The sequence below is a fragment of the Salminus brasiliensis genome, chromosome 12 (genome assembly GCF_030463535.1).
Source record: "Salminus brasiliensis chromosome 12, fSalBra1.hap2, whole genome shotgun sequence".
In the NCBI taxonomy this organism is placed as follows: domain Eukaryota; kingdom Metazoa; phylum Chordata; class Actinopteri; order Characiformes; family Bryconidae; genus Salminus; species Salminus brasiliensis.
The window spans coordinates 30,673,216-30,701,074 of NC_132889.1; the positions used below are offsets into that span (position 1 = coordinate 30,673,216).

General features: G+C 42.0%; 2 protein-coding genes across 5 annotated transcripts; both read right to left on the reverse strand.

The window, feature by feature from the left end:
• Positions 1 to 3,038: 3,038 nt before the first annotated feature.
• On the reverse strand, positions 3,039 to 10,521 carry dhrs7b (dehydrogenase/reductase (SDR family) member 7B). 3 transcript variants are annotated; one of them, XM_072693820.1, is made up of 7 exons: positions 10,471 to 10,521; positions 8,154 to 8,311; positions 6,824 to 6,939; positions 6,433 to 6,643; positions 5,693 to 5,785; positions 4,547 to 4,699; positions 3,039 to 3,484 (listed from the first exon to the last, which is right to left on the reverse strand). In XM_072693820.1, exons 1-7 carry the CDS (start codon positions 10,485 to 10,487, stop codon positions 3,279 to 3,281), a joined length of 954 nt encoding a protein of 317 aa, XP_072549921.1. In that variant the 5' UTR covers positions 10,488 to 10,521; the 3' UTR covers positions 3,039 to 3,278. The 3 variants fall into 3 exon arrangements, with proteins under 3 accessions (XP_072549921.1, XP_072549922.1, XP_072549923.1); XM_072693821.1 differs by lacking the exon at positions 10,471 to 10,521 and adding an exon at positions 9,644 to 9,731; XM_072693822.1 differs by lacking the exon at positions 10,471 to 10,521 and adding an exon at positions 9,400 to 9,472.
• Positions 10,522 to 11,302: 781 nt separating this feature from the next.
• On the reverse strand, positions 11,303 to 27,359 carry cramp1 (cramped chromatin regulator homolog 1). 2 transcript variants are annotated; one of them, XM_072693516.1, is made up of 20 exons: positions 27,262 to 27,359; positions 24,830 to 25,173; positions 23,252 to 23,457; positions 22,401 to 22,554; positions 21,796 to 21,879; positions 21,626 to 21,674; positions 21,421 to 21,506; positions 20,586 to 20,709; positions 20,343 to 20,424; positions 19,312 to 20,157; positions 18,203 to 18,368; positions 17,951 to 18,117; positions 17,358 to 17,429; positions 17,112 to 17,193; positions 16,911 to 17,018; positions 16,609 to 16,769; positions 16,261 to 16,450; positions 15,852 to 16,016; positions 14,746 to 14,891; positions 11,303 to 12,683 (listed from the first exon to the last, which is right to left on the reverse strand). In XM_072693516.1, the coding sequence occupies exons 2-20, from the start codon at positions 25,170 to 25,172 to the stop codon at positions 12,564 to 12,566; spliced, it is 3,351 nt and encodes a 1,116-aa protein (XP_072549617.1). In that variant the 5' UTR covers position 25,173; positions 27,262 to 27,359; the 3' UTR covers positions 11,303 to 12,563. The 2 variants fall into 2 exon arrangements, with proteins under 2 accessions (XP_072549617.1, XP_072549616.1); XM_072693515.1 differs by lacking the exon at positions 27,262 to 27,359 and adding an exon at positions 25,603 to 25,996.
• Between the last annotated feature and the right edge of the window lie 500 nt (positions 27,360 to 27,859).

A 27,859-nucleotide genomic window follows, 5' to 3' on the forward strand; every position in this document is an offset into this window, starting at 1 on the left:
ATCAGCCAACATTCTGACCTCACTAATGTCCTTGTTGCTAAATGCAATCAAATTCTCACAGCCATGCTCCAAAATCTTGTAGAAAGCCTTCCCTGGACAGTACAGTCAGTTATTCCATCAAAAGTAAGGATAACCTTATTTAATACTCTTGATTTCAGAAGAAATGAGCAGGTGTCCCAATACTTGTCCATATAGCATATTTATGTCTAGAAAGTGACATTATGTTTTAAAACAGTGCTAACTAGCTTAACTAGCGATATTAGAGGAGGAAGTTTAACACATAGGCCATGTTCTCATGGCAGAGTTTAAGGTACATTTAAAAGTTTGATTTTGTAAGACTGAGAAAATCGGTGAATGCATTGTGACAGTTTCAAAGCATAGCCTACAGTTCACTCCCCAGTCCACACAATCCATATAAGGAAACTAAGCTGTAAATCAGTCTGTTTTTGTGATTTCAGAAAAGCAAACTTATTTACATACACCCATCTGTTTAGCCTACATCAGTGTAGTGTTACTCATTTATGCTACAGTTATAATGAGTGGCTGGCTTACGAATTAGCAAGAGCACAGGGCAGCCAATCAGAACATAGTTTGTTTACATATATCAGTCTTAAAGGTACAGTAACAAATCAGCATGTTCTATTCTAGGGGTTAAAGAGATGTTGGAAGAAAATGATGAGAAAGTGAGCAAAATGTTTTTGGTACAGAAAACAAAAATGTTATATATGGACCTCACGCTATGAACATGATCTATTTAAGTGTCTTCACACACAGACGTATTTACTTTTTCAGATATTAACCAAAATGCAAATGAGTCATTTTGAGCCTAAATCACCGTCAATGGCAACCGAACCTAAAGTCCTTTTTAGGACTGGCAGTACCACACTCAAGCTACGTTGGGTAAACCAGCCCTGAAATCTAAACAACTTGGGTTTTGGGGGGTGGATTGCGGCGAAAGTGACAATACATTCCTTCTGAAATCCAGAGTTACTGGCACTATAAATTACCAGTTAGTACCCGGGCTGTTTACAAATGTTTTCAAGAGAACCTTTTATGGGAGACTTATAGCACTGCCTGTTTATTCAAATGTCAGGAAAAGGGAGCACTGCACCAGTAGACTGGACTACAAGCCACACTTAATAGCAAACCTAATGAAAAGAAATACAAGCTCAGTACAAAGTACTCACTTTATTAGCACACTATTTTAATCGATCAATACTTCGCTGAACCTTTCCAGCCTTTACAGGAAGCTGTATAGAGGGGAGCAGAGATGCACAAGCATAGTTATTATTGAGCTTCCTCCATTGATAGCTCTTCTCTCTAGGGATCTTTTATTGTGTTGGGGGAAGGTGGGGGGGGGAGACTGTAACCTGTCTAAAAACAATAAAACCTCTCTGTCAAAGTCTCCCTCTCCTTATTCTAGTTAAGGTTTAGGGTGATTAGGTGTGTCTCTAAAAAAGAGCAGACATTGCTGAATGTCTACTGAATCTTATTGTAGAGCTTTGGTGGTGGTGGCATCTGTTTCTTTTGTTCCCGCTGCCATTCTAATCTCACAGGGAACATAATTGGGTTAGTTAAGTGATGGTAGGTAGTATAGAGCAGAATTAGACCACAGGCCGAAGCAGTGGACATGTTGGAGTAAAAATACAGTGCAGTACACACACTAAAAAGCCCTTAAATATTGCAGAGCTTACCTGCCTAGTGAAAGGCTGTGGTGCCTGACATCGCTAGTCCACTAGTGAGAAACAGGGTAAAAGTGATGTGCTGATCAAGTCAATCAAATGACGCCTGTATCATTTTTACAAAGACCAATCTGTATTTTCTGTACTTCATTTTTAAGCAGTAGTTAAGCAAAAAAAAAAAAGTATACTTTTTGAAGACAATATAAGCCTATAGGCCTTAGTGTCATTAGCATTATGCAAACTGCATGCCTGAGTCTGGTTGTTGAGTAATCTCAGACTTGTTTATCTGGTTTCTGACACCGTATAACAGTATCTCTAACAAATATCTATAAAATGGTCTATGCTAAAGCCTGAATTTAGCCTGCTCCTTTGCCAATTTTTATAGATAACTGTATTTCAAACAAATCTATGCCCTTGAGAACAGTGTGTGATGATTGTCTGTTTCCAAAGTTCTTGAACCCTGCTTGCTTTGAGAGTGGAAGCTGGAGATGGGCAATATGGCAAAAATATAATTATTACTTGTACTTTCACACACTAAATAAATTAAACAGGACTAATAGTGTTCTCTCTGTAATGAACTGTGCAGTTGGTCAGTGTTCTTTGAGTACTGATGACATCCACAATGATCAGAAAAGCACATTGGGACATGCACTCGCTGAGCACTGTATTAGGAACACCTGTACGCCTACTTGTTTATGCAATTATCTAATCAGCAATCATATGGCTGCTGTGCACAGCAGCTTCAGGCAATGTTCATAATAACCATTTCTTCCAAAATAAAGGGTATTAAAGAGCCTTGGAGTAACTGTCTACTGTACAGGGAAGGCTTTCTAATAGATTTAGAAGAGCATTAGTGAGGTCAGGATGTTAGATGATCACAAACTCCCCAGCTCATCCCAAAAGTGTTGGGTGCACAAGAGAACACAGTTCCACTGCTCCACAGCTCAATGCTGGGGGGTGTTTTACCATTCTAGCACATAGGTTTATGGTTATCTGCCCAAGAGAGTCCTATTCTATTAACAGCACTTCTCTGCAGGGACTAGACAAGCTGTGTGTGTGTGTGTGCATTTGCACATGTGTCAGTAATGAGTGCAACTCCGAACAGCTGAATGCATTAATTAAAAGGGGTGTCCTCAAACATTAGCACACATAGTGTATTTGTTGGTGCCAGATGGCACCAGAGGCATTACTCAGTATTAATGTACTGTTTCTAATACAGAGCTCAGTGGATGCAATTGATCAGAATAACAGAGGAAAGAATGGATAAAAGGGTCAAAAATTGAATAGGGATTAGGCCACAAATTTGCCAATGAGGACGTCATGGCAGGAGGTAAAGAAGAAGAATGACATCTTACCTTCAATACTGTTCAGTTTTATTCCTCGTTCCACAGCTTTGTTACATTGACAACCTTCACTACCAGACTTTCATCGCTTTCTAACATCTCAGAAATGCAAATTCTGCGGCTTCTGTAAGATTTTTGGAACACATGAGAACATCACACAGTAAAAATATACCAAACTTCATTTATTGCATTCCACTGAAGGAATCTGTCTGTCTCTCTCTCTCTGCCTGCCTTAAATACCTATGGCTATGTTTTACTGTTCCTTTAGCCTTTGTTCTTTCTTGGCCCGAGAGGCCATCACTCTGAAGAAGGCGGCAGGCCACAGAGTGCGGAGGTAGACAGCAAGAGTGGGCAGAGGTCCAGCCAAAAGTATGTCTTTCTGTCTGTAATGAACAGCTTTTAGAACAGCACGAGCCACCTCTGCTGGATCCCATCCAGCCGCCGTGGTCTTGTCCATTACTGAGAAAGAGCAAAAGGGAACAATAAAGCATGTGTTACAAAGCGATATACACAGACCAGTCATGACATTAATACCACCTTTCTACACTCACTACAACAGAACTTTGTAGTTCTATAACTCCAGACTGTAGTCCATCTGTTTCTCTGTGTACTGTTAGCCTCCTTTCACCCTGTTCTTCAATGCTCAGGACCCCACAGGACCACCAAACCAAACTCTAAACAGATCCACCTTGTTTGTACATAATTTAAAACTTTAAATTCCTGTTAAGTCTGTAATAAATGTGTTATTGCAAAAACACAAAAAAAAACTACTGGTGATTTGTTTATTCACTGTTACAAATGGACTATAGTGGTATGGCTTTTGTAAATGCCTGTGTTTCAACTCATGTAATTATGTAGCAGTGTATCTTAATAGCTGTAAACGTTGTGACGTATGTAGTTATACATGTGTAATAAGATGCCTGTGCATATATATTACCCGTAGTAAGAAATGTGAAACAACACAGTTATTAAAGTCACTTAATATTAAGTGGGACAAACTCATCAACAAAGGGTATGAAGGCACTGCCTATATAATACTGTTGGGAAGTGGTTGAGTGCATTCAGCGGGACACTTCCACACATCCACAGTACACACTCCAGCCACTAGAGGGGTCTATTTCTTCCTCAGATCTCTATGTGAAGGGAGGAGGGAGTTGTCACAATGCAAAAATACACTGTATGTCCAAATGTTTGTGGACACCCCTTTGTAATGAATGCATTCGGCTACTTCAAGGTGCACCCATTGCTGACACAGGTGTGCAAATGTAAACACACAGCTTATCTAGTGCCTGTAGAGATGTATTGCCAATAGAATGGAACAATGGAACTCTTTTCAATACCCTTGATTTTGGAAGAAACAATGAATGAGCAGGTATCCCAATACTTTTGTCCATATAGTATATTGGCTTCTTGTAACGTATTTCAGAAAAATTATACCTTGCATCTGTACTTTTGGCCTGTAATGCACTTTTACTGATACCAAATACACAGATCTCTCAGAACAGATGAATGTTCTCTCACCTGCATATTTGGATCCGTCTCCAGTAACAGCGTTGAGTGACAGGTTGGTTCTTATGTATCCGGGGCTGATGACTGACACCTGTAAGCCGAACCGCTCCACCTCTGCTCGAAGGCAGTCGAAATAGGCCTGTGTTGCATGCTTGGATGCAGCATCTGAACACATCACAAATTTCCATGGATGCATTATTTACAATCTTTAAGTGACCACTACATGCCTCACTATGAGTCGTCCTTTCGAGGGGTACGGCTACAAGGGTGGCACAGAGTGGCAGCCACAGGGTGAAATAAGCCTTCCGATTTATTACATGCATTTTGTTTTAGGAGTTATGTTTCATATCTATTTCAGTAACTTTTTATTTCTACCTAGCTTAACATGATCACTTTCACGATAAAACATTAATACTCACTAGAGCTGCTTTTTATTTTAAAGTAAGCTCTGCTTTTACTGGCTAGTTTATGTCAAAGCAACAGCCCACAGCAGCATGGCCTGGCATAGCCTAGTCTAGCCTAACCTAGCAAAGCCATTAGGACTATACCAGGGCTTAGTCATAGTGTTGCTGTCCTCTTTGGCTCGACACAGTGTTGGCACGGCGTATGGTTAGCTAGCTGAAAAGATTGTAGTAAGGTCTGATAGAGCTAGGTTTTAGCCTAGCACCTGGTTAACTTCATCGGCTTCCCTGCAACTCACCTTTAAGCTGTGCCTTACCTGTTAGGCTAGTGTTAGCTTTTAGCCTTTTATCATTGCTTCCATATTCTCCCAAAGTTGCTGCAACACTTGGCCTTGAAAGGCTTTCGCTAGAAGGCTGGATGAATGTTAATTTGGGGGGCATAAACATTATGAGAACAGCTGTTATGTAACAGTTTTTGGGGTTTTGGAATTGGTCTGTTTTACAGCCAGTTTACAGTCTGTTTCCTCATAGGTTTTGCTTTTAAATGAGGACACAACAACAGTGTTTAAGGTTCAAGGTGCGTCACATCCATGTACCAAACTCTCATTATTCTCATAACTAAACCGATAAGAAACACCACCCTAGGGACCCTTTAAGACACCTAGAAATTGTCATTTTAGATTTTGTAGTTTCTCAAGGAAGCTACGCATCCTAATCAGATGGCTGACTCAATTAGTGTGTGTCTGGATATACTCACAAGCAGATCTGTAAGGGATGGCAATCTTTCCCTGCACACTGCTGATTGCCACTATGTGTCCACTGCCTCTTTCCACCATGGAGGGAAGAATGGCTAGAAACAGAAGAAAGCAGTCAGGAATAATTAACAAGTAGACCTTTAATTTACTATATACACACTATATGTCCAAATGTTTGTGGACACCCCTTTGTAATGAACGCATTCTGCTACTTTAAGTTGCAGCCATTGCTGACACAGATGTGCAAATGTACACACACAGCTTGTCTAGTGCCTGTAGAGATGTACTGCCAATAGAATAGGGCTCTTTGGAGCAAAAATAATAAATATAAATATGAAGCTACTGGCACCATGCCCAATGCCAGGCATGGGCAAGAGCACTGAGCTGTGGAGCAGTGGAACTGTGTTTTCTGGAACGATGGTGCTCTATCGAACACTTTTGGGATGAGTTGGGGATTGGAAGGGGTGCTTATCTTTCATAATGCTGACTCCTGAAGGCTTTATGCCGCTAAAAGCAATCTAATTCTCCCAGCTATACTTCAAAATCTAGCAGAACGTCTTCCTTGGACCGTCAAGACAGTTACTCCAAAAAAAAAGCAAGATAAACACTTTTTTAAACACCCTTCATTTTGGAAGATACAATGAATGAGCAGGTGTCCCAATATTTTTGTCCATATAGTGTACAAATGAAACCAGCACAGTAGAACGATGTTCCAGATATTCATCTGCATTAAAACTGTTACCTTGAGTGAGGGCAACTGGGCCAAAATAGTTGGTCTCCATGACATCCCTCTGCACAGAGACATGAGTGTCCAGGATATTGCCACGGTAACTAATGCCTGCGTTGTTAAGAAGGACATCCACATGACCATGGCACTTCAGAATCTCCACTGCCGCCCGGGCAACTGTGTCCGTGTCAGAGAGGTCAAAGGTGACTGTGCAAGGAGTATAAGTCTGACCAGGAGCACAGAGATCCACTCAGTTGAGAGCAATTCAGTTAAATGTGCATGAATTACTTAATTAATATCAGACAATTATAAAACATATATAATGTAGATTAGTATGCTTTTTACATTATAAGAAAATTCTAATAAAGTAAAAAAGAAAAGGGCTGGGGTCAGTGTCCGTGTGTACCTTTCTCTGGCCATCTGTCACAGTCCTTAACTCCTGAACAACCTCCTGCAATCTCTTCTGGTCTCGTCCACACAGAATAAGCCTCGCCCCTGCAGCATGGAACACCCGTGCACATTCTGGGGAAACACAAACAACACATGACCACAAATGTGGAGAACAGCTGAAAAGCTGTACTTATTACTGTACTAGTAATAGAGCTCCTCCCAGAGGCACTTGTTGAATGTTCATCTTAAATGTTGACTGATGAAGAGCTGAGGTTCCCAACCCTGGTCCTGGAGGACCACCTGCCTAGCACATTCCTGTGTTTTGCCTGAAGGGCTAGAGGATGACCAACACAAACTGTGCAGCAACAGATCAGAGAGCTTTTGCCTCTGACTTTACATCTACAAGGTGGACCAACTCGGTAGGGGTGTCTAATAGAGTGGACAGCGAGTGGACACAGTGTTTAAACACTCCAGCAGCACTGCTGTGTCTAATCTACTCGTAACAGCACAACACACACACACTAACATGCCACCAGAACAAATAATATTATCAGCATAACAATTCACTGACTTTTCTTGAGTGAAAAATATAATTTTTCACATTTTCATAGGAATTAAAGAAGTTTGTTGGTTATGTCCCCTTTTTTGATTTAGTGACATGCACACATTTGTGCTAAGGCCTCTGATAAACACCTAAGAGTCATGTAAACTCGAGTTTCAGTAAAAGAGATCAGACACATCTGACCTTCTGAACTTTGCCCCAAATTGACCTGCATTTGAATATTTGCCTAGAATTGGTTCAGAATCTTTCATATTTAAAACCTTTCGGTTTCTAGACTCACAGGTTACAGAATCCTCGACCTAGAAGATCTTAGAAGTTAAACAATCTTAGATTTTTAATGTGGTCTCACACTTTTGAATCCATCCATATAGCATGCACACGCAAAATGCTGCTACTGAACTATGTAACCTTAGAGACCTTTGGTGAAGTATGCAGGATAATGCTTAAGAGAACCCGAGTCATATTTCTGTAAAATCCTCAGTGCGCATGCTTCTTTCACTTTCTGTGATGGTTCTGTATCTCTCAGCTTGTCCAGAACAGCATGTGTAAAGGCTCAAAGCGTGAATTACACTTCCTGACTGTAGGGGGAGCCCAGGAGCAAGAAATATCCATTCTTCCATAATGCCTCTTAAATATAAAAGAAAAACGTATATGGTACATCTAATAGATTATTTAATTACTATAAGATACTGAAAATATACATTAGAGCTTAAAATCACTTAAATTAGCAGGGAAGGAATTCAGGACAATTGTTGGGAATCTCGTTGGTATATCTGCTCGTTACCTTTCCCCAGGCCGGAACTGGCTCCAGTGATGACCACAACTTTATCCTGCACGATCCACCTGCCTCGTGCTCTCTGGATCAACTTCAATAAGATGAGCAGCCCAACTGCACCTACAGCCAGCGGCACCACACCTGCTCCTGTTAGACGCTCCATTTTCCTGCACACACACACACGCATACAAATCACACACATTAATACTCAGCCAACTATTTTATCTACACCTGCAACATCAGCAATGACAGTAACATAATGTACTCTGACCTTCTTTTACTACACTCTTCCTCCTCTCCTGACACACAGACTGACACATTGGGCAATCGGGTGGAATTTCACAAAGCAGGATTTCTCAATTAGGCTGGACAATTTAAGCCAAAAGCTTGCGCTGTCCAATAGGGATCTCCCAGCTCTCTGCTCCTACTGGACAGGCTTGATTTCCTCAGATATCCTGCTAAGTGAATTACATCTTAGGAAGAGAAGCATTGTCTAAAACATTTATGTCAAGGAAGCTTCATCGCATTTGTTGCCAAGTAAGAAACTCACTGGGCCTCTTCACTATCTAATAGCACTTTTTTCCACAGTACACTTTTCCCTAAGTCGTCTCAGCCGGTCAGTCAGGATATAAAGAGACCACACTTGTGTCGCACAGATATGAACAAAGAGCTCCTTCCTCTTTATATTCTGATATCCATGCCGATACCAATGTTTTCAAGAGTCTTCCTGTGCATATACTAAGTGGAATTGTAGATCACGTAGGTGTGAAATAATTTCGGAAGGCGCGGAGGGAAGAGTATTTCCTATCAATAGAAATGCATAGAATAGCTCTGGAGCTCTGGAGCAGCCACACTAAGCATATGGTCACCATTCCCACTGCCAACTGTCTGTCAGGATTAGGCCAGCAGTGCAGCAGTGCAACTACACCATAGAGTACCACTGGAATTAGTTGGAGTGGTGTTGGAGATCCAGAACTAATGATCCAACTTGCACCAAACATAGGGCTCTTAAATGCTCATCAGAACTGGGACCACCCCTTTGAAACGGTCTAAGCAGCCTCTAGAAGACCAGAGGTTATTGTTGCAGTAGAAAGGGTGAAACACTGCCTTTCAGAGGAAACTCTGGTGTCTACAAACGCTTGGATATATACAGGTGTATTAGTACCACTACCACCACCACCACCACCACCACCACCACCACTGAATAATATAGCTACTAAAAGGCAACCCTGACTTAAGACACTGAAAGCCTTACTATGGCAATATATCCAGAGATATGTGTGATAGTTTGAGGAAATTCAGCATTCCCAGGCTCGAGTGTGACAGCACTTCACTGTGGCTCTTATCTCCGCAGGACTGATGCTGCGTTCAAGTCCTCCTCCAAAGGTCATATTTAGTACGCCGTGATAAGAAGCATTTTATTGTTTATTTATTGTTTTTAGTAAACAATTAAAAAGACTTAGCTACCCACTGCTCACTGTACAATCCGAGTTTCCCACCTGTAAAGACGACACCGAGGTGGAGGTTAAGTGCGCTCATCTTTTCAATACGGGACTTTCGACACGACTTGAACGCGGCATGAATCCAGTACAACAATATGACGTCATCAGGGCGACAAGGGCGACGAGAGCAGAGATTTCGCGTTTTTTGTTTGTTTGTTTGTTTATTTTGCTAAAAACTGCCCCAAAAGGCAATTCTATACAATTATATATAGTTCCATACAATTATATTATATTATCTACATATAATATATTTCTGTAATATAATATATTTTTAACAGACTGACTTAAGAGACTGACTTTAAGACATCGCGCCAAGTTAAAAGTATTAACAACTGTTAAAGTTCCCTTTAACGTCTTAAAGTTTTAACACAGTGAGTATTTTAGTCAACACACCAATGGAAATGGTTTTACGACGCTACATACAGTTACACGGCTAACTAAGGACCACCGCGGATGGGCTGAGCGCTGAGCCGTAACCATAGTAACCTGCTCCCCACTTTGCAGGGCGTGGAGATTCAGCATGGTGGGCGGATTTTACACACATGGAAAAAGTAGCTAAAAACCGCGGACAGCTTCAGTTATCCTACATTACAGATCCTGCAACGTTCAAGGACTCGAGCAGCGCGGGGGCTTTTCCGTTAGCTCCTCCGCTAGCCGGCACCAGTGTGCAAGCTGTGCACTGTCACGTTAAACGACCCTTTAGCTAGCTAGCACGAGCTTTTCTGGACAGATATGTGAGCTTTCTGTAAATGACAACCCTCCTCCTTCTATTCTCGCTCATTTATCTGCGATCATTCTGTGAAACACTGAAAGCGTCTACTTACAGGAAGCCAAGAGCCATGTGTGCAAACAGGGAAATGACACAAGCGCGCACGGCCCCTGTCGTCCAATCAGAAGAACGGTGGGTGGAAACACTCCGATGCACACCCTTATTATTATTATTATTATTATTATTAATCATAATATTTATACAAGTACAAATATTATTAAACCATATAATAATAATAATAATAATAATAATATAACCCATTTAAGCGTAAGTATATCATAGTTGAGTTTCTGATACTGAAATCAATGTGATTATCAATATCTAATAATACATAAATAACAATATATAATAAATAATTACATATTTATATATATATATATATATACACAAATACCTGTTCTGCTCCCTGGTGGATTATCTGTGCACTGCATGCACCACAAAAACAAAAAAAAAAAGAATTTGAGATTATTTGACCCCAATATCAAAGGCAACTCAGAGTACAAGTTGTTACACTATGTTGTGTTTTATATGTTTTAGTGTGTTTTTTTATGTCTAAAATGTAAAGAATAGAATTATACATAATTTAATTGTACTGTGTTGTGTTGTCTGTATTGTGTTGCACTTGTGTTCTGTATGCAGTGTCTATGTTGCACCATGGTCCTGGAGGAACTGTACTCTGTATGTAGTTGAAATGACAATAAAAAAACCCCACTTGACTTGACTTGAATGGCTTAGGTTTTAAAGGGTTAAACAAATGTATAAATAAATAAATAAATAAATACATACCTACTACTACAACTACTACTACTAATAATAAACACCTATAGAATATGAAGCCACAGAAAAGACAGCCAATAGGAAGACATTAAAGGACACCAAGACTCAGGTTTGTTGGAACTCTTATTTTTTTACATGGTGGAGTAAAACCCCTTTTTACAAACGCAGGGATCTTTAAAACAGCAGATAGGAAGGGAAATGCCTTAGAAGTTAAAAAAAAAATCACTGTTGCAACATGTAAATTAATAAATAATCCAAATAATTTACAGTATGTTATAAAAAAAGCGCAGTGAATACTGTAATCTGTTATGATCTATTTACATCAGAAACATTTCACATTCATCCCATCAGAGACAAACAGACGGGCCAAAATATTAGGGGGGGGGGGGTGACCATCCAACAATCCATTTACTGGCTTCAAACAATAACAACTTAGTGTTGTGTCTACTAACCATTAAGCCAAATGACATTCAGTTACTTTACAACTACAAGGAGTAACAGGGTAGTAACTTTCTTTCTAAATACAACACGAATGCATTCTGCTTAGTTGCTCTTAGTGTTGGAAAAACTTCCAATTAGTTTTTGTATTTATCATCATAAATAAATTAATAAAAAAAGTCTCAGTCGCAGTGTCTTCAGATAATCAAGATTAGCCAATTACACTATGAAGCCAACAGACTGTACATGGAGGACGTGTATCGTATGTACACACATACATAAATGCACACACTTATGGCTTTTTCAGGATTTTGCGGAAGATAATCAAGGACAGATCTGTATTCTCCATAGAAGAACAAAACCACAGAGACAAAAACAGACAAGCACCCTTGGCTCTTTACACAGGCACATGCATGTGCATCACGCACACACACACACACACTCACTAAACTCTCACGCTCTCTCACTCACAGACCAACAGAGCGAGTCAGGCAAGAGGAAGGAAACTGATCAACAGGAGGCGATATTTGTTCAGATATGGCAGATCTTCGGTTTCTGTACATGAGGTTGCTCTGTAAACAAATTTGTTTAAAAAGTGTCCGGGGGGCGTGGCTCACGAGACGGCAGCCAACGAAACAAAGGACGCGCTTACATTTGATCCTGACTGCTCAAGGATCATGGCAGTCTTTATTGCACTTCTAACAAACTCTCTCTCTCGCTCTCCCCATCTTTCTTTCTCACACACACACACACACACACACACACACACACACACACACACACACACACACAGTAATTCTTTAACAGTGCTGTCCAACACATTTGTGTTTCTGGAGCTGATGGTGTGGAGCTCTGCATCATGTCCCCAGATGTGGGAAGGGTGAAAAAGCAGGAACCCTGCTGAAAAAGCAGGAACCCCTCACCCTCTTCACCTCAGACCCCTGGAGGAGGCAGGCTCGGCTCAGAGACGGATAACTCATGGGCGAGGTCGTTGAAGCGGGCGATGTAGTCAACGCTGCTCTCACTCATCATGCAGGCAAGTTGAGTATCCACCTTCCAACAATCAAAAAAACAGGTTAGTACACAGTCTATAAGAGTACCGTGCAGCCCAACACCATTCTGTTGTTTTGGCTTAGTTATAATGGTTGGCTTCCAACCCACTGCTGTCAATGACTACTTGAAGCCCATCATCCACATCCACAGGCATCATCAAACTAAATGTAATGTTTAATCGTTTTGGGTGCTGTTTTCAGTAAAATGGTGCTCGATGGGGTTCAGGCTAGGTGGACTGACTTGGTCAGTCAAGTTACTTTAACTGTACTTTCATTTTTATTCAATCGAAAATGGCGGAACCCCGACAAACAAGCAAAGTCACAAGCTAAAATCTGATTGCAGACAGAAATCTCTAGCGCTACTGAGTTTAAAACCCTTCTAGTCTTAATTCATTTTTTTAATGATACAATATATTTTAAAAATATTAAAAAGACCTTTAACTTTCAATGGAAGTTGATGTAAGAATACTTTATTCTGTTTTGGAGCATTTCCGTCTGTCATTTCACCAGGAAACTTTGACACAATGTAACAACTGCCAGATTCAAATTATTTCAAAACGTGGAACGGTAAAAATGGAGAGACAAGGTTTTTGTGTGACAGTGATGAGAGGCATCTTGATACATACTTGATGCATAGTACAAAACAAAACTGAATGAAAATTAAAATAACAATTTAATACATTTGAATCCCCTTCTGATCCAACTGAAGAATGACTTCCAGATTTCCAGTTTGGTCCAACCCAAAACAGCAGGTGTGAAAGGCAGTGCTCATACCATTTACAGGAAGCTTATATAGAAAAAAAATATATTGCTGTTGTGCTGAAATCTGACCCTCCTTTAGGTGCATGCGCGTCATGCGGTAGTATGGGCACAACAGATTACACTTATAATTCCTGTATCTACTGTAGCTGTAGATGAACCTTTAATTATAAACAGGAAAAAAATAAAATCTGAGGGTTAGGGTTCTGATATGCTGATTCTGCTGTGTGATCCACATGCACTTGAAGGGAGTTGGATTCTGGTAGGGAAACAGAATACGGCACCTTGCCAAATTGACACCACACTGACGTCAGACACACACAATCAAGTTTAAGTATAGGGAGATGCAGCTCATGTAGGTGATGATGGGACGTAGCAAAGTTTTTTACTGTGCTCGCTAAACTGCAGTGTAAAGGCAAAACTAAGAGGACCACATGTACACGATGTAACAAAATCATGGACCCTGTGTCTGATGATTTTCACACTACTTTATTTTCCTCTGGACGAAGTTTACTTTTTACTGAAGTAAAAAATAAATAAATAAATAAATAAAGCCTCAAAGGAGTAGGGAGGTCTTAATGGACTGTGTGTAATCAGCATGTTAAATATCAGGAGAAATGTAATGTGTTGTGACAAATAAAATATATTATGGATCTACTGATCAAATCATTAAACCATTTCACAATAAGTGTACTTATTATTATACCTGACAAATCCTGCTTCCAACAATTGATTTTTGATTTTTTTTCTGATCATATGCCATGTGGATCCACACATGGCATATGATCTGGTACACGCACACTCTCTCTCTCTCTCTCTCCAACCATTTACCCCAGATAAAAAGGGGAAGCATTTTTGCACAAAGCATTTGCACTAATAACTTTACTACCTCACTGGACTCCATTTATTACACATTGCACAATTTGCACACTACCGGCAATTATTTATTATTCTCTGGTCTGTACTGTGTTGTGTTGTCTGTCCGCACTTGTTTGTTTGTGTTGCACTTGTGTCTTGTATGCACTGTCTATGTTGCACCATGGTCCTGGAGGAACGTAGTTTCGTTTCACTGTGTACTCTGTATGTAGTTGAAATGACAATAAAACCCACTTGACTTGACATTAGTCTATTTGGACTGCTTCGAGCATTGCCTTTAACTAGATATATGTGTGCGGCAGCAAGCTTTGAGAGATTAGCAATTCTCCATTTAAATCATTTATGGCAACAATGTGTCTTACCATTAACATTTGCATCACGATACAAATATGCCTCTAATCTAAATGACAACCATAGCAGCCTCTCACCTCAACTACATCAGGCAGGCCACGGGCCTGAAAAGAATCATGCGAGTTGCCGTCCAGCAGGCTAGGACCAAGCAAGGCTGTACCACTGGAGGGCCCTACAGGGGGGAGGACAGTCCTACGAGTCTTATCAGGAGACACCAGACTTGCTGCAGTAAAGAAAAACAGGCAGAAGAGTGATCAGTTCATGTCTGTATAATTGTAGCACTTCCTCCTCAATCACATGACCATTGTGCTGAGAGATACTGTCTAAACCAGTATATTTTGATACCAACATGGCATGATTCTGCTTTTCAGTTTAAAAAAAAGGCCTTGTTAGATTGATAGATAATGATTATTATATATGTAACAATGCATATTTTCCTGTAAAGTCAGTAAATAGGCAAAAAGCCTGTTTAAATTGCACCTGATACCCAGGACCTGACAACAATTCCCAAATAAACCTATAGGCACACTATTTGCAGACATTCTTATATATATTCTTATATGTTTTTGCTATTTTTATATGTATTTTATACAGCCAACCTCAATCTCTTTTGTATATACAGTATATGCACATTATTGAGACACCTGCTTGTTGTGAGCTTAACCTGTTTTTGTTGGAGTAACTGTCTCCACTGTCCAGGGAAGGCTTTCTACTAGATTTTGAGCATTGTTGTGAGGAGTTGATTGCATTCAGGGAAGAACGTTAGTAAGGTCAGAATGTTGGATGATCACCACCCTACCGCATCCCAAAAGTATTGGATGGAGCACCATCATTACAGAGAACACAGTTCCACTGTCCCACAGCTCAGTACTAGGGGCCTTTTTATCCCTCATTCCAGAGAATGGTCCACACCTGGCATTAGGCACGGTGCCAATAGGTTCATGTTTATCTGCATTTTAATGAAAATACTGCTCTAAAGGGAAGCTGTGAAGGTGTGTGCATTTGCACATCTGTGTCAGCAGTGGGTGCAACTTAAAGTAGCTGAATGCATTCATTAGAAGAGGGGTCCACAAATATTTGGACATATAATGTATTAAGCTTGTTTTTGAGTTAAATGGGTTTCATTAAATGTGTATCTAATGAAATGAAATCTAATTTATAAGACTGTTTGCATGGTGCTTACAGAGCAGACAGCCCAGAGTTGAGTCGCTGGAGTCACTGGGATACCACTGGGGATCATGCGTAGGAGACGGCATCCAGCTATGGGCAGGGCTGTCACTGGGTGATGGGAGGAGCTTAGACCGATCACTACCATTGAGCTTTGGAGGAGAAAGAGATGATCCATCACCTGAAAAGAAGAAAGGAAGAACAATTATGAAGAACTAATTATAAACATCATAGAAATTAAAATGATATCTACTTAGGCCAGGATATTATGGATTGTCCAGCCTACCTAGGTGTCAAGTGTGATTGGTAAGTGGGCAACTATTTACACTGAAATTACTCAATTAACCAGTAATTACAAACTACCAGGACTAATCCTAAGGACAGGATGTGAACACCTTAGCTGCAACACATTCACCCACACCTACCATAGTGAGCAGAATTGATGGCAAGCTCAATAATGGAGTCACTGATGTGAGTGTGAGGCTCTCCAGGAGGCAGGGATTCATCTGGTGGGCCAGGTAGAGAAATGTCCAATAGTGAAGCAACACTGGGAGGTGCCAAAAGGGAGTCACCACCCCCTGGCGATGGTGGAGAAATACCGTTTTGCAGGGAACCCTGATAAATGAGCAAGACAGACAGAATGCTCATTACAGTTTTCTTCTACATGCATTTGTGCACCACATGCTGGCAAGAATGATTATTTGTACAGGACCCTATATTACCAAATACAGCTGTATGTGAGTGTAACTGTGCACTCTGGCTTTCTTCCTCACCTTTGGCTCTTGCTGAAGCAGCTCAGGTTCAGGTGCAGCAGCCACAGGCGGTGTGGTGTCCTCAGGCTGCATGATGCTGGACTCCAGTGCAGGGGCCTCTAGTTCTCGACATGGGCTTCCTGGAATAATGCCTGCAGACTTTGCTGCCAGGTCAATTGCACCTGAAGCACAAATACAAAAAAGAAAAATGTCTCTTCACTGGAAATATACACTTCACTGGGAATACACAGACCGCTGAGGCACAGTTAGAGGGTAAATCACACAGGTCTTGTCTGGGATAACGGAATTGACAGCAATCTTACTAGACAGTTCACTGGAAGGAGTGGGGTTTATTGTAGTGGACGCAGCTTTGAGGGGAAGGGGACGGGCTGATGGGAGCCGAGTTTGGATTGGCCGGAAAGAACCAGTGCCTAAAAGAGACAGAAAGATAAATGACAATACAACTGTATTTTTGCTTGATTCATTAAGGCTACTTCATACAGTTAACATTGTGTGGAATTTACCAGTAGCTGAAGAATTGGACAGAATTGAAAAGGAGCACACATGCTGGGAGGTGTCTCCTGTTGTTCGAGGCAGTAAAGTTCTCTGCAGGACAAAAACAGAAGAAAAGAATCCTTAATGTCTGTTGGCTGAGAGTGAGGATTATTTTCTTCAAATGTAAACACTACTATAACAGAATTTCAACCAAAAATGACTATGATCTCATGTTCAGGCTTTAAGTTTTCTCCATTACTTTGTGCTCGTCTTACCTGTACAACAAGTGGTTTCCTCAATGGACGTCCCCTCCCCACCTTCCTTTGCTTGGGTAGAAAGATATCTGACTGAAAAGACAAACATACTAATCTTAAAATATATTTTATTATTTAATAAAAACTCCAAAAATAATGACAAGTTTAGTATTATACAAATAACATACAAGATGAGTTCCAAAAGGCTTTATTTCAAGTTGGGATCAACCAGCAGGGTTTCTGTTATAGGGAAATCCATGACCACAAAAACACGAAATGCGGTTTTATAAGACACTCAACAGGCTCTTCATAACTGGATATGGGTAACAAAATGGCCATATAGCTCGTTATTTTAGGGCATGAAATTGTAAGCCAGGAATCATGAAGTTTTGAAGTCCTGACAAAACACAGTCCTACAAGTTCTGCAAACTCTCAATGGTGAGCTGGTAACAAGTTTAAGATCTTGTCACCTTGCCATTTACCTAAACAACAGCCAAGAATTTTATACTGAAATTGAATGTGGCATTTGGAGGCATTCACGTCTACAGCTGAAACAGGCTGGTGCTGGACCAGTTTCCCACCGACCCAAATTAGAAATTAGGCCCCCCACTTACACTGATTGAATCCAGCTGCTGGCGGAAGGCAAGCTCTGCCTCCTTATTGGGAGAAAACATCCGTAAGTGCCGGGAGCTGTTGGGTGGCAGGGTTGTCGGAACGGCGAACACGCCCCCATCACCGTCGCCTCCGGTGACCAACAGAGAGCGCGGTAGATTCCGTGCACCTGTGGAGAAACACTGAATTTATCTCACGCAAGGTGACTAGAGCCTAGCACGGGCTATCCAACTCTCCTCAACAGTGTTACGTACCTGCATTGGCTGCATTAGGCAGGAGTTTGGAACGTGCTGTGTGTTGCTGTCGGCTGAAGCTGGGGCTGCGAGTTCCCCCAGCCAGAGTTTTGCCTGGAGGGGTCAAAGACTGTTCCTCTTGGCCTGGCTTCACTGGAGATGTCCCAACCGAACAGACATCTGGGGCCTGAGAGAACAGGTTGTAGACGAGAAAATAAAAAGCAGCTCATAATACTTAGACTTGTGCTTATATCATTAGGCATAGTTGTTGTAGGTATCAGGTCAGTAGAAAAAATGCTGGATTAGATAGTGAAGGTGTAAAAAGGAATTAATCTGATCTAGGGCAACCCTTTCTATAATCATTTATATGGTTAGTCTGTCCACTAAATATTATTGCAAATAATAGTTAATTTATTGTAAAATTTTATTATTTAAAATGTAATTAATTAATTAATTAATTAAAAAAGAGAATCACAAAACCCCCACAATCTTCTAAATCAGATCTAACAAACAAAGAAAGACGCTTAGCCAGGGCATGGATTAACAAAAACTAATCTTATGGACAGTCCACGGACACTCAGGTTTGCACATCTTAAAGCAAAACCATTTTAAGTGACACAAATATAAAAGTGTTTCCATATTTTTGACTGTGATCCCTCTTGGTCATGTGATGCAAATTATTATTAATTAATTATTTAGAACATATAATTTACTTTTAATTAAAAAGTGGTCATTTTAAAGAAACACAATGTAGATTTTTTTGCCTTAAAATAACGGCTTCAAAATGATTTTTTTATGGTACACTGACTTGTAAACAAGAGAAAATCGTCTATATTGCTGTTACTTCGGGCTCTGCATGTTGCTAAAGGCACCATTTAACTTTTAAAGTAGGCAGGACAATGTTTACTTGTATCCCATGTTACCCTAATCATATTGGTGCACAATCCAGTAATATTACTGTACCACGACAGCCCACATGTTTGCTGTATTGCTTGTCCAGAAAAGCATGTGTAAAGAATGTCCTTTAGTAGTGGATTAAAGTCTAAATTCCAGGAGCAAGAAATACCAATTCTCACCTTACGCTGCTTTAAATTTAAGTAGTAAAAAGCATCATGCCATGTCTCACTCACCGGCTTGGGATTGACCTCTGATGACACCAGTCTGAGAAGACAGTGCAGGACACGATGAGTGGTGGGCAGGACTACAGGGCGGGGCTTAGGCTGCCACTCATATTCCAGCTGTAGTTTCCCTGGCTTGCCCAGCATGAGGTAGAGTTCGGCCAGCGTTACATTCTCAGAGCTCTGGGAGCTCCAGCCCTCCTCGCGAACTTGCTGTGTGGAGCGTCCATTCCCAGCTACCTCCTCAACACGCCCTGTGGGCTCTGGAGGAGGTGGGGCTCCATCTGTTGTGGCTCCACCTACCAGTGCAGATTCCTCTTTGCTGTGGTCTGTCAGGACGGAATCTCCTTGACTGACTGTCTCTTTAGCCCTCTCACTAGAGCATATTTGGGTCTGAGCTGTCCCTGTTATTGAATCAACAGTCACTGCTCCACTGCCCTCCTGTCCTGGGCAAGGCGATGAAGTTGCTGACAGAGTGATAGAAGTGGGAGCATTAGTGTTTTGAGGGGGGTTTGTACTGCTCTCTGCTCCAGGTGCTGAGATGCTATCTGAACCCTCAGGAGCTTGTCCATCAACTCTTTTTAAGTCTCCGGCCCCCGAGCCACCCTTGCCTGGTTTCCCTGTACCTCGGACAGGCTGTATGCCCAGGATGTGGGCAGCGGGCAGGTCTCTCACACCTGGGCGGCCACGTCCGCTCTCTTGCCAGTGCACTGTGCAGGAGGCCTTGGAGTGGACAACACGAGCAATGCCTGGCAATGCGATGAGGGTGCTGTTCTCTGCTGGATACAGGAGTAAATCCTCAGACTCACCAGGTGGGGTTATACCCTCTAGCGCCTCCCGTTCTGCCAGGCTCTTAAGCTACACACATTAAGGTTAAGTGTAAAAACCATAAGCATTAGCGCAGTACACTGCAAAGAGTACAATAAATTTGCAAATAGGGAACAATGGATATGCACTCAAAACACGACAAGACAAGCACTTACTGAACTTACTGATGTTCAGAAACACAGAATAATGAGAACAGACGTGTATAGAAAGGATACAATTCGCTGGTCTTGAATGGCCCATTTCTGTTTCAGGAACTCAATGAGACTGGACACCTTCCTATGCAACTCGACTACCATCCTAAAAAAAACACAACAGACATCAATTAACTGTGCAGGAGACAATGCAACACATCATTTACACAAACACACAGTTGGAATGTAAAAATGCATGCAATTAAATTAACAGTCAGACATTTCAGGATGGCAGTATGAAGCTTATAATGCAGATGCAAGACTGACCTGAGACGAGGATTATGGGCCAGACTCTGAACTCGAGTCCAAGAGCGGTTACTACGCGGCTGCAGCTCCACGGCAACCTTCAGCGGCAACCGAACTGGCTTCTGGTCCTCCTCATCACTCACTCCTGAGACAGGGAATAGAGAAGGAGAGGAGGAAAACAACAGGAAAGAGAGAGAGGCAAAGAAAAGAGAAAGAGAGCGAGGGGGAGACTATTAAACTCGCTGTTCCTCCATTTTGTCTGTGGCCTCAATCTGCATCTCCTCCCACTTTCCAATCAGCCACACAGCCTGTAACCATAGAAACACAGTATTCACCCTACCTACACACTGGAGGGGTGCCACAGCCTCTACAGACATCCACTATGTCCCTATCCAGTACTAAACCCACTTTCCATTTCGCTACACCTCCATTCTAGAACTGCCTCCCAAAAGGCTCCAACATAAGGCCTTTCCACAAAGGAGTGTGAATTACTTTCATCATCCAACATTTATTCGTATGATGACATCTTTCATACCAACCATTACTTTTTAGCTGGCAAAAACACATCATTATTTTATTCACCCTGTGCTGTCCTTTCGCAGGTGACATGAACTCCCAGCAACCAGTACTTTTATAGAGGGAAGCAGCTTAAACTGATCCTCAAGCAACTAACCGTTGCAAACCCAATGTTACCGTTTGTCCGTTTGCTGAGACGCAAACAATATCTTTAGGGTTAAGGCATTCTGGATGTATGCCCACCCCCAAAGAAACTGTTGCACACAGAATGTGTGTAGTCCTATTGCAAAATAAAAAAAAACCTGTGGCTACACAAAAGTACACAAACACACAGACACACCATCTGGGTCGCAGAGTTTCTTTAGTGCACGGCACATGGGGGCTTTGATCCTCAGGTTCCTGCCTTTAGAGCGAACCGTGGTGGCCCTGAAACCACAAAAATACAGGTACATCCAGCTGCAACACCACTACACTATAATACTACATGTTACTAAATGTCTTGAAAACAGAGTCAATCTCTCTCATACACAAGAACATGCACTTACCCCTGCTGTATTAGTTCATTCAGTTTGGCAACATTCTTGTCATCCATCACTGAGAAAAACAAAACACAGACAGAAGGGGAGAGAGGGAGAGAGGGAGAACTATTGAGCATATCCCTTCTTGATGCAAACATTACCACAAAAAAAGTATGTAAAATGTAACTGCTACTCACAGCCTCCAACCTTCTTCCTGAGCTCAGCATAGCATATGAGGCCATAAAGCTCCTGGGAAGACTTCTTCAGCACACGAGAATACGCTGAGTAAAACGGAAATGGAGAAAATGCCATGACCGTTAAAATATTCTCCAGGATGCATTATGGTAAACAAAGCGGTCATGATTACACTACAAAATTCAATCATACTGACCATACACATCCTGTGTGTGCGTGTGTGTGTGTGTATATGTATATATATATATATATATATATATATATATATATATATATATATATATATATATATATATATGTGTGTGTATGTATATATGTATATATATATATATATATATATATATATATATATAAATTTTATATATATATAAAATTTATATATATATATATATATATATATGTATATATATATATATATATATAAATTTTATATATATAAAATTTATAATAAATATATAATTTAAATAAATATAATATAATATTAAATAAATATATTAAAAAAAAATTTACTGTCCACAAGTAATGTTAAACTCCTCATATCAAATTAAAAACTATCCAACTACAGCCCATTAAAGCCACAGTAAGATGAGACGTGTATATGCCTCACCGTTATTGAAATCGATGTGTTTGGAGATCTTGTGCCAGGTCCTGTAATAGAAGTGGCGAACCTGCTCCTTGTTCTTCACTATACTGGCCGGCTTGCCTTTCTTCTTATACTTCAGAGCAATGTTATTCTGGATGGCCTCAAAGTCCTTCCCATGCTGAAATATCCAGAGAGACGGAGAAAAGAAAATGCAATAACTTCATTTAAATTCTTTAGATTGTGTGTTGTACAGATGGTCTGTGGACAAAGCTAGGGATGTGCTGACATGGGAACCTGGGCCGACTGCACTGCATCTACCTTAAATAAAAAGCGCATTTAATGAAGTGTTGCATAAACATTCTGCTTCTCTAAAGTACAACAAATACACCAATCAGCCATAACATTAACACCACCTGCCTGATAATGAGCAGGTACCCCTTGTGCCACCACAACAGATCTGACCATCGGAGGCATAGACTCCACAGGACCTCTGAACGCGCCCTGTTCTATCTAGCACTAATATATTAGTGGCAGATCCTTTACGTCCTGTAATTCGGAAGATGGAGCCTCCATTGATCACATCAGTGAGCCTTAGGTGCCCATGACCCTGTCGCCTATTCACTGGTTGACCTTTCTTGGAGAACATTTGGTAGGTACTGACCACTGCATACCGGCAAGACCCCACAAGACCTGCCTATGATTTGAAAAGGTTATTCAATTCTTCAATTTATTTAAAAAAGTTTCACCAAAAGCATGATGCAAGGAAATACCATTACTTTTTATAAGACACTCTTGTTCTATTGTGCAATCTGATGCAAACCATAAACAAACACTGAGGATTAAAACAAAAATACAAGATGCAGGACAAAGATTACCTCGTACAGTCCTTCAAAGAAACTGTTCTTGTCCTCGGCGCTCCAGGACTCCCACTGTCTCCGTGCACGCTTCTGGTTGCCCCCTTCATCTTTCTCCACTGGTCCCTGGTTCCTAGGAGTCGACCGAGAGGTCCCTCCAGTCCCAGAGCCGCCTCCACCAGTGCCTGCATGGCTTGTTGTAGATACAGTGGGGACCGTATCGCCCCCTGGGGCAAAGGAGAGATAAGAAGCAGAGATGATGATGATGATGATGAGAGAGAGACAGACAATGGAGAGTAAGACAAGTAGGAGTAGGAGAGATAATGCTCTGCAAGACCAAAACTTGACAACACTGTCAAGCATGTTTTCACACTTTCACGTCTCAGAAAGAACAACACTGCTGGCTCTCAAAACATCTGGACCCTAGTGGATTAACTGAGTAGAAATAATGGAGCATTTCCACCTAATACAGATGTAGAACATGTGTATTCTACCTAAGAAAAAGGAGGATAAGGAGAGAGAGAGAAACCACAAGCTCTAAGAATAAACATGCCTTTCTGATTATTCAGAAGAGCGAGCGGGAAAACTACGAATGGGAAAAACTAGGTGTTTACACGACAGATCGGACGAACAGTGAAGCACATTCGTAAGCTCTTATTAACCTACAACAAAACACTTCCATTATTTTAACGCTCTTCTCCAGAAAACAAACAACATTCCCTAAAGACTCCCCAAATATACGTTAACACACCGCATACTATTTTAGGAAAACAGGCACGATCGCAGAATGAATAAGGAAACGGCACCTTATGATTAATTCACCATTTCTTAACATGCTGTATGAATTTCAGTGCATGTTGGCAGTGTGTGCATACACACGCGTCAAGAAGTGTGTGTGCACTCATTTAGAGGTGTTCCAGACCTGCTGCTCAATACACTGGTCCAAAAACAACACGTGGGGAGAAAAAGCAGCCAACAACACATTGCCCCCCTCCCCTTCCCTCCCAGCTCAGTCTCTTTCGGTCAGCCACACACACCACAGGTTCATGCCTGACTGTACAACCATCTAACAAACAAATAAAGACAGACACCTGAAAAGACCACCAGTAGTAGCACATGCGTACTCACAGACAAATCATCATCACAGTCCGGGCTGAGAAATGCATCTCAGCATCCCTGTAATGCCACATGTAAACACACACACACACACACACACACACACACACACACACAGAGCCAAAACACTGCTTAACCAGCTCCAACCGTTTCCAGTTAACGTGCACTGGTGCAGGAGCTTTACTGCTCCAGCATGGGTCGAAAGTACCTCAGATGTCAGCTGTCAAACAACCTGCCTCCTCCAGCTTATCAGTAGCTACTCATCAGTGCTCAGAAATGTGACACAGGACGCAGGAGCATCCTTCTCCCTTCCTAATCTTAAAATCCTCCATTTTTAAAAACAACTTCAGGCCAAATGCAACTAACGTGACTTTACTTTTTTTCTCGCAGCTGCTGAGGTGAAAGTGCGAACCTGCGGAGCCGAGCCGAGCCGAGCCGAGCCGAGCCCAAGTTTTCGAGCTCCAGAGAGGATCAGCGACTCACCTTTCGCTCTCGCGCCGCTGTGCCCGTTCACGGCCGGGGCAGCGAGCTCTTTCCGTATCCGCTTGCTCGGAGGTCGCACGCTGGAGCGGAGAAAATGGTGCTGGTCCTGGCCGTGCGGGGGCGAACCGAGGACTGGGTTCGGCGGCGAGGACGAGGAAGAAACAGCGGGAGCCGAACCGGGTCGGACGGCGGCGGCGGCGGACGGCAGGAGCGTTTCCTCCTCTCCGTCCCTCTTTGTGCTCGGCTGCTCGGCGGCGCTCTCCTCATCCTCGCCGCCCTCGAGCTTTCGGCTCGCTTTGCTCGCTCCGTCGGCTCCCGATGCAGCCCCATGGCCCACTGTCATGCTGTCAACACACAAACAAATCACATTTGACGAGGCTTCTCGTCCAGAAAGCACAAAAACAAAACGCGAGCAACTTAGAAAGGCGACGTTCGTTGACTCCAACTCAACATGGCCGCCGCTGTTTGTTTCAAATCCCCTCACAACGTCCCGACAAAACCGCGTCGACAAAATAGCCCTTTTCAGCCCCGCGACTCCGACCCAAACTACAGGATTTCGACCTAATTCACTTCCCACTCTCGCCCAGCCTCGGCTGAACTCGAGTTGGGAGTTTTTGCTTTGTTTAATCCGACGTGGAAGGAGAAGAGCTCCCCGCACTTCAGCGCCCCGCACAAACGACAGACGACGACGACGAAGAAGAAGAGCTCCTCGCGCATTCGACCTCTAACGCCTATCTGTGGGGGAAAGTGCTCGTTTCTGCAGCGATCGTTACCCGTTTTCCAGCTCCTCGGCAGCGGACGAGATCTTCTTTCTCTTCACCATGAGTCCGAAAGTGTTGGAGACCAGCACTCGGCCGATTTAAACATATTCAAAGCCCGAGAATGAGAGTCGGCTCAGGCTCGTCCTTCTCCTTCTCCTCCTCGCTGCTGCTCGAACTGACTGAGCGCCGCAGCTCGACTGTTAGCTCGACTCTTCGGGGGAAAACAGCAGCAAGTCCAACTCGCTCACGAACGGCGTTTTCAGCATCCACGGTAAATACGTTTACGGTTAAAAAGCGTACGAGCCATCGCGGAGCTTCACAGATCGTCCGATTTCCAACTTGGTCTGCGTTGTGAGCCAACGCGCAGTCCTCCCTCGCTCGCTCGCTCCCAGAGCTGGACTTTGCTGGAACTACGTCATCATAACTTGAATGATGGTGTTTTTGTTTTTGCAAATTCACATTTACTCATCAAAGCTGACAACACAGCAAGGCACGGCGTGGAAGGACGGTAACAGCCTTTAGTTGAGACCACAATCCCCAAAAGAGTTTAGCCGAAGCCTATAGGATGTTGAGCTAGGCTTAATTCAGCAGAGTGGGTGTTGTGGGTCACTTTACACACCCCCCAAAAGACACCTCACACAGGACACTTTATTAACCTGCTGTCAATTAATACTGGGACGAGGGCAATCCCCAGTTCTGTCCTGATCCTCCCGGTTTTAAATAGTTTTCATAAGAGCATTAGCTAGCAAGTTGGTGTGTATATATGGTGCCAATTAGGGTGTGCCTCTCGTGCCTGCTAAGCCCTAAAAACGCACCAGGCGTTTGGTTTATTTACAATAAAGACTAACGGGATTTAAAACGTATGTAGCTATGTATTTTATCACGTTATTTATTGCATATAAATATAATAAACAAGGTCAATACAACGCTTGCCCTCACTGTTAATATGTCCTATGCCAGAAAAATGCAACTCTCAGCTATGTTAGGCTTGTCACAGCTGTCCACCCCTAATTCTGACAGCTGCTGAGCTCAGTGACCACAGACAGTGCCCAGTTTGAGAGAAGCATGCTTATCTTGAAAAAAAAAACAAGTCATTAGCAAACCTGTGAGATTAATGAATCAGAAAGTTTGAATCAGTCTGTTGGGATGTGACATATTTATGGAAATAGGATGGATGAGACGGGTGAGGGGATGGAGCGCTTACTTCAGCTATCTGAAAACCACAGTATGAAGACCGGTTAAATTATTCACAATACTGAACAGTGATCGCTTGGGTTAAGTGATATCATCTTCCATCAAAACATGCAGTTAAATCTGGCTTAGCTTGCTGATGAACGATGTTGTGCCATTTCCATCTCCCTCAACAAGCTCAATTCTTCGCATTGAAAAAAATAAACATCCGTGATTGCCCAAATATCAAATATCAGTAAGATACAACTGTTTTCATTCCATACTGATCATAAATTATGCAACAAGTCCCACATTACTGACTTAACTCCAACTAACCAAAACAGAACGAATGGCTAACTAGCTATAGCTTAGCTACGAAGCTAAGCGGCTAACGCAGAGCGGGCTATCAAAAGCCTGATAGAGAGACATTAACGCTAAATGTTAACATGGCTACATCAGACGTGGCTTAAATATACTTCCTTTAAAACATCGCTACTTTACCTTGTGCGGATTTTGACAGCTTAGCCGAGTTGACCGCTTCTCTACATTAGTCGGACAGTGAAGCTAGCTGTTAGCCGCACTGCTGACACTGTCAAACCTTCCCGTGTTGTTTTCCCTCGTGTTACGACCACGCCCACTGCCGCTAAAAGTGAACGCTCTGATTGGTCACACCTCAGCACGTTTGAGGCACGTGACAATTGAGGCGTGGCCGGACCAATCACAATGCAGAGTCTGATAGTGAATGAAAAGTTCGGACCAATGACAATTCAGATTCTGACAGCGAAGGTATGATTTGGTCCAATGAGGATTCAGAAGCTGACAGCCAAGACGGGGTTTTGTCCAATCATAATCAAGACTCGTGACACGTTGTTTTTTTTAAACCATTTTTTAAAGCAACTAAATAGCAAAATAACAAAATAAAAAAAAACAGATTTCGTTCAGAATTTAATACAATTTATTAATAAAATACACAAAATAACAATATGCATTGTTTTATATTATTTTAAATATGCATATAGAAGGTCCTTTTTATTCGCATCTGTTATTTGCCGTTTGTGGAGTAGTTAGGAGAGAATCAATTGGATGGGTCTTAAAATGT

Bases quoted from the DNA above. Each gene is read 5' to 3' on its own strand.
- dhrs7b (XM_072693820.1), bottom strand. The intron at 6,940-8,153 runs GTAACGAGCAGA...GTGTTTCCCCAG, and splicing joins CAGTTCCGGCCTGGGGAAAG to AATGTGCACGGGTGTTCCAT. The intron at 5,786-6,432 runs GTAACAGTTTTA...TTCTGTTTCTAG, and splicing joins CCCAGTTGCCCTCACTCAAG to CCATTCTTCCCTCCATGGTG.
- cramp1 (XM_072693515.1), bottom strand. From the start codon at position 25,652: ATGGTGAAGAGAAAGAAGATCTCGTCCGCTGCCGAGGAGCTGGAAAAC. The intron at 17,019-17,111 runs GTAAATTCCACA...TGTCTCTTTTAG, and splicing joins GTCCAATTCTTCAGCTACTG to GCACTGGTTCTTTCCGGCCA. The intron at 16,451-16,608 runs GTGAGGAAGAAA...CTCATTTATCAG, and splicing joins TGCTTCAGCAAGAGCCAAAG to GGTTCCCTGCAAAACGGTAT.